The sequence below is a fragment of the Nematolebias whitei genome, chromosome 7, assembly GCF_014905685.2.
Source record: "Nematolebias whitei isolate Nwh7 chromosome 7, NemWhi1, whole genome shotgun sequence".
Classification (NCBI taxonomy): domain Eukaryota; kingdom Metazoa; phylum Chordata; class Actinopteri; order Cyprinodontiformes; family Rivulidae; genus Nematolebias; species Nematolebias whitei.
This window is the reverse complement of record NC_056504.1, coordinates 3,635,444-3,644,889: the sequence shown is the minus strand read 5'-3', so window position 1 is coordinate 3,644,889 and position 9,446 is coordinate 3,635,444. Positions and strand designations below refer to the sequence as shown.

Here is a 9,446-nt window from a genome sequence, read left to right as displayed (position 1 = left end):
ACCAACAGGTTTGTGATGTTGACAACCAAACAAAACATTTGTTTGTTAATGTTTATTTAACAGGGACAATACAGACAACGTTGCCTTTAAAAATGGGAAAATGTGATTCATATAAGACATCTAGCTTCAGCTAATTTGCAGTCTTAGAATACATAGCTCTTTAGAATACAATGAAAGAATGTACTGATTACAATAAAAATGCAATTAATAAATAAATTAAAATAATAAGTTAATAAAATAATAATAAATTGAATGTGCCTCTCTGACAAAACCTCTGGCCCCAGCCAGGCCCCCTCAGCAAAACTGGTGTAGAACCGCCACTGTGTGGCAGACAGTTTAATCTGAGGAATCTTGAGCGTTAGTCTTCCATTCTGCGTTCTTGCAGCAATAAAACAATCAAAGGTTGTGCCTAAAACTTTGTAAACTACCAGTTTATACTTCCTGGTAGTTTAGAAAGACAGATTACTCGATCAGTCACATTATAATGTAGATCAAATCTGATTTACAACACAAACAAAACAATAAAAACAGTCAAAGGAAATGATCTCAGTGAGTCTGACGATGCGTTCAAGTCATGGAGAGTCGTGGGAACGTTTTAGACATTGTTGTGCTTCAAACGTGTACATTTCATAACCATAAAGTAGTTTTCTGTCTAAACAAATCTACTCAAAGTACGTGTTTGTTTCTTCTCCAGTTACTTCTTGACTCGTTATTTCGAGTTTTTAGACTGATGAAATATGCGCTTTGTTTGGAAAAGTGAGGTGTACGGAAGACATTGAATGCAGCACTATTTCCTGGTCTAAAAAAATACGCCGTCAGTGAAGTCGAGATGATTTTAAATCTAATTTATCTGTTTGATTGACACAACGTGAAACTTGTTTCCTGAGCCACAGCACCGCAGAGACCTTCCCGGAGATGATCGGGGGACATTCGTGCCCGGATAGACGAAACCCCGCGGTCTCTACAAGCCAGGTAACGTTAGCAGACGAGCTAACCGAAGCTAGCAGCTAACTTTCAGCTAGCAAAATAACGTCGGCGCTTTGATGTGACACCTCAGCTGTGCTCAGAGGAACCGAACTCGACAGCAAGACTCGGTTCTGGTTTCTGTCATGAAGTGAGCAGAGCGTGCTTCATCGGACCCAACTCTTCATCAACAAGTGGTTTTATTTACAGTCCGGCAGCTCGGCTCTCTGACAGCACCAGTCTGGTACCAGTGTTTACAACTGGGACCAGCAAACACTTTGACGTCCTTTAGTCTGGTTCAGTCCATCTGTCCGCACGCTGGACACGTCCTGTTTCAGAACAGTGGCAGCAGCTCGGGCTGATGTTTTGGAGACAGAGGGACAGACTGGACTGAGGTGTCCATCCCATCATGCTTCAGTGACTCAGGGCAGATTGATACTAAGAAGCTTACACACGCACACGCGCGCACACACAGAGGAAAACAACACGGTTCACTCTGATGCGGTAAATCTCTCTGTAGGCAGGGCTTAATTTGAAAACGGATTGATGCCGGAACGTGTGTGTGGGGGGTCCTCTCACAGAAGACTTTGAACAACAGAGATGCCATTTCCTGCATTTTGATGTATTTTAATCGGTTGTTATACATCAACATTTACCTACATTTGTGAACTCTTAATAAAAATACTATTTAAGCGGAGCAGCAGGTTGAATTAGAGCACATCTGATTCTGTGAGGTGTCCTAAACCCCCCTCCTCCCTCCCCTTACCCACATTAGCAACCCCGGGGCCCCCTGGGCACTGAAGCTCTCAGGGCCCCGCTCTCTAACCTAACACCAATTTTATATTTAAAAAAGTTAAGTCTGGTCCTCTGGACATAAAACAAAACAAAGCAAAACAACAACAACAACAAAATGTAGAAACGTTTCATCTTTCATCCGAAAGACTTCTTAAGTCTGAGGCGCTGTATTCAGCTCAGTCTTATAAATATCACCTTCTCAGAGCGTATAGTATAGATATATGTGTGTGTGTGTGTGTATATATATATATATATATATATATATATATATATATTGTGTATACTGTAAATATATCCTGCAGTAATCCAGGCTAAAGGAGCCCCAACTAAGTATTGAGTACTGTACATGTTCATACTTTTCAGTTAGCCACCATTTCTAAAAATCAATTTTTTTTAATTGGTCTTGAGTAATATTGTAATTTTCTAAGATACTGAATTTGGGTTTTTCATTAGTTGTCAGGCCAGGACTCTGAGGTCTACACTCATCTCCAGGCCAGCGGTCACTCTTTCAGGGATGAAGATGTTCACATCCTGGACAGAGAGGAACGATGGTTTGAGAGAGGAGTAAAGGAGGCCATCTTTGTGAAAAGAAACCGTCCATCATTAAACAGGGGTGGAGCCTCCAGGTTCAACTGTCCCCCTCTTACAATGCTGTGATTGCTAGTATCACTCAGCCCTCTGTGAATAGTAAACAGCCATCAGGTGCTAATGATCCATTGTTAGGCTCATGGTCCTTCTTGACCATGTGAGAACCCTCATTTTGGTTATGTTTGAAGAGTTTTCTATAATGTATTATGTTAAACACAAATACCTGTACTGTCACTTTAAGAGCACTTTGTTAGGACGTCAGTTGTGTACCACTGAGATGGAGGTAGGAAATTTTCTTTGCTCTCGATTAAGCTCACGTTTTATTAAATATACAACATAAACATAACCACATGCAGTGTGAATGTTTATGTGTTAAAACACTGCAAACATCTGAGTGATGTGTTTTGGATCAAAACGGCGTATCTTGTCGACATATTCACGCTTTACAATGACACAAACAAGTGGATGCAACAACAATAAGCGTCCTGCAGCGTATGGACGCTGTGGACGGTTTTGTGCACAAACTGGAGTACAGTAAAGGGGAGCTGCAGCAGTTTGTGCTGCTGCTGAAGCAGCTGGCACTATTCGCGTGTCTTTACGCACAGAGTTTATCCAGCACATGAACCTGCTCTGTCAGGAGATGAAAAGCCACTTTGCTGACATGGATGAACATTTGTCAAGAGAAACATGGGTCATGGACCCCTACATTTCCACTATCAAACATGTGGAATACCTTGGCTGTGAAGTTGAGCTTTGTGACCTCCAGGCTGATTCTGTATCCAAAATATATTTCTAAGAAAATGTATACAAAAAGTTTTGGACTGCCAAAAGACAAATCTTTGCACCCAGACTGGCCAAACATGCACTGATGAGGGTTATTCTTCCATTCAGCACTACTTACCTGTCTGAGGCAGCCTTCAGTGCTCCTGTGTCAATAAAAACAGAAGCCTGCAACAGTCCATCAAGACTTTAGGTTGGACCACACCTGACATCAAAACCCTGGTCACAAACATGCACGCCCAGGGTGGCCAATAGATCAAGAATGAACAGACTGACAGATACACTATTGGTTGTTTGACCTTATTGCTGGGTTTCTTCTGTTTTAATAATATGCACAGTGTATAAACACTCACGGCGTCAGCCATCTTGTTAGCCGCTAAGGACCTTATCTTTAGCGATATGATAAACTGCTGCTTTATTAATGTCGCGCTTCCTCTCTGTGTTCCTCTAAAAAAACACAGCACGGCTAAATGAGCTCTGAACCGTGGTTTGCTTCAAGGAAGGAGACAGGTCTGTCGGAGCTGCAGCTTCAAGGTTCCAAGTGGAGGCTCACTACCACAGTTCATACACGCTGACTAACGTGAAGGCGGCGCAGCTGGATGGACTGTACTTGTATATCACCTTTCTACCTTATCAACACACTCAAAGCTCTTTACGACAATCTGTGCCTCATTTTCCCACTCATACAGCTCTCTACCAGATCTCTATAATCAGAGCTTTATCACAGTCATACACCGATGGGACACACATCAGAGGCAAAGAGGGGTTCAGTGTCTTGTCCAGGGACACTTCAGTATGTGACTGCTGGTGGAATCGAACCCCCAACTCTCCCATTGGAGGACGACTGCTCTAACCACTCAGCCATAGCTGCCCCAAAAGTGCGTGAAGCTTGTCGAAGCAGTCTTCCAGGTGATGAGCTGAATCTTTTTTACTTGTGTTTTTCAGTGAGGGACATGGACAGCTCTGTCACTCTATGGCAGTTCCTCCTCCAGCTCCTCCTGGACTCCAGTAATGAGCAGCTCATCTGTTGGACCAACGAGGAGGGAGAGTTCAAACTGCTGCAGGCAGAGGAGGTGGCCCGGCTGTGGGGAGCCCGCAAGAACAAACCAAACATGAACTACGACAAACTCAGCCGAGCTCTCAGATACTACTATGACAAGGTGAGCTCAGAGATCAGCTACTCAGCAGGGAGCCAAGACTTCACAACTAAATGTCCCCACATGTTCAAGCTGAACTGTGTTTTTAGTTCAGACTATATCACTGCACTGCTCTACACTGTCACAGTTTTACACCCCAGACACTGAAGCTGACGTACAGAAATCATTATCATGTTAAATCAAAGCGTGCAGCTAAAACCAGATTCCTCTTCTTTAATCAGTTCACTGTCCTCCAAGAAACCAATGAAAATACAATTAATGTAAAACTAAAGCAGACTTGTGTTTCACTTCAGCTCAGTTCTTTCTGCTTTGCTGTCATTTCCAGCCTTACCTGTTCGTCCTCTCGTTCTCTCCTGCTACTTTTAGCCCCCCCCGGCAGCTTGGTGGGGCTGTATGGATACGTTTAACACACATTGCCTGCTGCCTGTTTGCACTAACAGGACAGGTTGCTCCGTTAACCGTGGGCTGTGGGTTAAAAACCTTCAATCAGTTGGTGATCTATTCAGTCAGGTGGTTTTTATAAGGAAGGGTGGACTGGGCTGTCCTGGTCACTGTACAGCTGTGGAAGTAAAACCAAATCACTGCTGAATCACAGAGAACAGATCTGTAGGTCACTTTAGATGGAACGGTGTTATTGTCACAGCTCACGTTTGAAATCTGGAAACTGTAGGAAAAACAACAGTTTTCTGGAAACAACTGGTTTTCCAGGACAGGGATGGCAGGTTCAAGGTCAGCTGCTTGTAGCTGCTTCAGCCCTAAAGGCTCCAGTACACGCGTCCTGTCAGCTGCGCGGAAACTGTGCGCACTGTCCGCAGATGGTGAGACTTCATCCTCAAGCGTCGACCCTGAGCGGCTGCAGTCAGCTCCGCAGACAAGGGGCGTTTACCTTTGGGACAAATTGAGGTCGCCGATTGGTCATTTGCTGACACGCCTACTGGATTGATTGACATGTTAAAAAAAACACAAAACAACCCAAGAGCTAGCAGCCCCAGCAGCAATGGTGTTCTGTGTTTATATGTTGTTAATAAAAAGTTCTAGAAAATATAAAACCAGGGAGCGCTGGCCCTGCAGCCCACACATCAGACCAGCCCACCAGGAAATCTCCAGACCCTCCCACAGCCACGCAGGACCTGAGTTTAATTCTCTCGTGACAAACTCCTTCATTTCTCACCATTTCAGTCATGGCATCAACGGAGGAGGAAGAGATCACTGCCTCTTGGCAAAAAACTAAAGAAAAGGCCAGATCAGGGATGAAGAAGAGGAATTTAATACATTGTTGTTGCATTCAAAACATTCCGTCGCTGGGCAGTTTATTGTGCGATATCGAGTACGCATACACGGTCGTAAAGACTGAGCTTTGCATGGACGTGCCCTGCAGGCGTCCACTTCGACTCTAATCCGGTACACACGGACCTCTGCAGACTGACGTACGCACGAGTATACTGGAGGCTAAATGCAGCAGGGAAAATGACTTCAGCTGCAGAATCCAACATTTCTATCTGCGGTGCTTCATGGTGCAAATCCAGAGATGAGGCTCTTGAGCTTCACAGAGAAAACTGCCACAGCATTTTACTGATCGATTATATAAATAAAACCAATAAGTGTTTTAAAGTTGTTTGGCAGACTGTGTTTAACAGCTGATTGTGAAAAGCTGCTGTGATGCAACATGGAGCTGATCATCTCCACAGCTGATGAATCAGGAAAACTATGACACAATGAGGCTACAAGGAGCAGAGGTCGCAAAGGTCCAGGACTTCAGGGACTTAAGGTCCACTGTCCAGGAGGACAGGGAGTGAGGTGAAGAGGTGAAGAAGAGAGTCCAGGCAGGATGGAGAAAAGTTTCAGGAGATGTGTAACATAAAGGTGTCAGCAAAGGTCAAAGGAAAAGTTTACAAGACAGTGGTGAGACCAGCTATGTTGTATGGTCTGGAGACAGAGACATGGACAAAAAGACAGGAGACAGAACTGGAACTGTCAGAAATGAAGATGTTGAGGTTCTCCTTAGGAGAGACAAGGATGGAGAAGATCAGGAATGAGATCATCAGAGGTACAACACAGGTTGAACAACTGGGAGACAAAGTTAGAGAGACAACACTGAGATGGTTTGGACATGTCCAGAGGAGGGACAGTGGTTTGGACATGTCCAGAGGAGGGACAGTGGGTATATTGGTAGAAGGATGTTAGAAAAGCAGCTGCCAGGAACAAGACAAACGAGATATATGGATGCAGTTGGAGAGGACATGGAGGTAGTTGGAGTGAGGACAGAGGATGCAGAGGACAGAGTGAGGACAGAGGACAGAGTGAGGACAGAGGACAGAGTGAGATGGAGGAGGATGACTCGCTGTGGAGACCCCTGAAGAGAGAAAAGCTGAAAGAAGAATCAGACTGTGGTTGCATCAGGAATGGCGTCCAGCATAAAACAATTGTTAAATCCTTATGTGAGGTGTGTGTGTGTGTGCGTGCACACGTGTGCAGATGGGTAAATGAGGTCACAGGTTGTGTTGTAAAGCGCTTTGAGTGTCCTGGTTGGATGGGAAGGAGCTATTTAAACACAGTCCATTGACCAGGTTTAAATGTAATTTGTTTATTGGACAGGGAAAGTTAAGCTAGGTGAAATGAAAATCTGATCCTTACGAATGATAAAATCCTGTTGCTGATGGACTCCAGTGGTGGATACATTTGTCCAGCATTAGTGGGCCACAGTCATTATGTTGTATGTGTTGACATTAGCATGGTTTCACATTAGGGTTGCTGAAAAAAATCAATTCTTTAAAGAATCTAGATTCCTGGTGATCCTGAATCGATGCTAAAAACCATTAAATTGATTTTAAGATGCGTTTGTTTCATTTTTTTCCGCTCCTACTCCGAGCGTACTGCATATCGCATTACTTGTCCACCCGTCACCATAGAATATGGCCTTGTAGGCCACCGTACAGCAAGCTAGTTAGCCAACTCCCTTTATCTGAATGGAGTCTGCTAGCATGGAGGAGGGAGACAGCGTGATTCAACCCACTCCTTCGTTGTTAAAAATCAGTGTATGGGCACATTTTGGATTCTACAATGTTCTGGGGAAGACAGAGCTTGACACCAGCACGGTTGTTTGCAAGAAGTGTAAAATAAAATTGCAGTACAGTATTTTGGAAATACGACAAATGCCCATTTGGCAAGACATCACTCTGAACTAAAGGAAGATGAAAAGCAGCCAAAACAAAAGCAGCAAACCAGTGACCTCTGGAGCAATGCATTGTCCCCCCGGGGGGGCTCCTCTGTGGTTAGAGTAGTTTTTCTGTGTATCTGTCAGAGAACGTCCTGCTTCTGCCCACTTGTTGCTTTCCTCTCTTTTGCAGAACATCATTAAGAAGGTGAACGGTCAGAAGTTTGTCTATCGCTTCGTGTCCTATCCTGACATCCTGAAAGGAGATGCTGCCACCCGAACAGACAGTGCGGACCTGGCTGCTGGGGGCTTCACACCTACAAGTAGGAGGGGAGACGGCACTCTACTGGAGGGTGAGTCTGACGACAGGTCGAAGGCAGGAGGAGGCGCAGCAGCTGTGGGGGCTGGCATCAAGCAGTCAAACAGAAACGACTACATTCACTCCGGCCTGTACACCTCCTTCCACCTCAATTCACTACAAAACAAACACCAACTATTTAGGTCCATCAAAATAGAGAATCCTGCTGAGAAATTGGTTGAAAAGAGAGGTCCCACTGCTCCTCCACAGAGCCAGGAGACGCCTCCTCAGCCACAACCTCCAACTGCTCTGCCATCAGTCATTAAGTTTGGAAACAGCCCCCCAAAGCCAGCACCGACAGCCCCCCCTCAGGTGGTTTTAGAGCCCACTCTGACACACTGCAGCCTGGACTCTCTCCAAGGGCCACCTCTGAGGGCTGAAGACGTCAGCACACACTCCTCCCTGCAGCCTCCGTCTGTCTACCTCTTCGAGCACACCCGACCCTCAGAGCCAGTATTCTCCCTGTCAGACCTGAGCTCAGCCAGTCCATCCCCAAACCTCCTGCCAGAGTCCTCCCAGGACCTCAGTGTCCACAGTGATGTGGAGACGAGAAGCTCGGAGCCATCAGCCTCTCATGCACAGGAAACTGCAGACACTCAGGCACAAGACAAGGTCAGTACTCGTGCACACACATATCTTAGTGTTGACATCACACGGGTTGGGCTCAGAGCCGTATCTCTTCTCTTGATGTTTCCAGTTTCTTCTTTTCTTTTGAATTCAGTGTTTTATTATAAAGCACATTTTTTCTCCTTAAAAGTAGTAGTGCCCCAATACCAGCCTCAAGTACTCATACTTTTACTCATAACAACACCCTGATACTTCAAACTAATACCACCTTTATACTTGGTGATATAATTTTCTCTTCCACTTTGCAAGTAACTGAGGACATAAAATAAAAAATGTCCATAGAGTAGATATTTAAGGTAAACACAGGGGATGTGAAGACAGCAGACAGATGTGTTCTTCATAAAATAAATGTTCTTCTAAAGTCATTGTGTAATGTATTAAATCATTAACTACTCAGTGTTGGCCAGTACCGGGGGGTGGGGGATGGGGGTGGCAATAGGGAGGTTCGGGAGGATTCCTGAACAAGCGGTCAGTTCCAGGCTGAACCGGCCGCTGTTGATCGGTATATTAGTTTAGTTTAGTTTTTTTAAACCCTGCTACACCCTCACACAGCCGCAGGTGTCAGTCAAACATCACATCCAAGCAGCCCCTCCCAATTTGAAAAAGAAAAAAGAAAGAAATGAGAGCGGGTTGCAAACTTGCTAAGAAGAAAGAAGAAAGAGATGGATGGTGCAGAAAAACTAAGGGAGAAGAAAAAGAAAAAGTTATGCAGCCAAATGTGCTAAAATAGCAGACATTTTCGGTGGTGGTGGTGTGGGGGGTGGGGGCAGTGCACATGACTAAAGTCAGCCAGGACAGTGATAACAGGACCGAGCAGCTCGGATACAGCAGGTTAACAAGCAGTACATGGACCCATCATCGTACCAGAGTGGACGTGTACAGTAGTCCCTCATTTATCGAGGGGGATCTGTACCCTGAAACCTTGCAATAAGTGAAAAACTGCAACGTGGTGATAGTAGTATAAGTAGTAAGTAATAATATATATATATATATATATATATATATTTTTATCATTACTTACTAC

General features: G+C 44.7%; 1 protein-coding gene across 1 annotated transcript in view; it reads left to right on the top strand.

Annotated features, from left to right (window-relative positions):
• The first annotated feature begins 789 nt into the window (after nucleotides 1-789).
• The window catches only part of elk4 (ETS transcription factor ELK4), a 16,776-nt gene continuing 8,119 nt past the window's right edge, over nucleotides 790-9,446 (top strand). Inside the window, exons 1-3 of the mRNA XM_037679160.1 lie at nucleotides 790-972; nucleotides 4,072-4,286; nucleotides 7,631-8,407. Of these exons, the coding sequence (XP_037535088.1) occupies nucleotides 4,080-4,286; nucleotides 7,631-8,407 (984 nt within the window). The 5' untranslated portion in view covers nucleotides 790-972; nucleotides 4,072-4,079. The remainder of the gene's footprint in view (nucleotides 973-4,071; nucleotides 4,287-7,630; nucleotides 8,408-9,446) is intronic.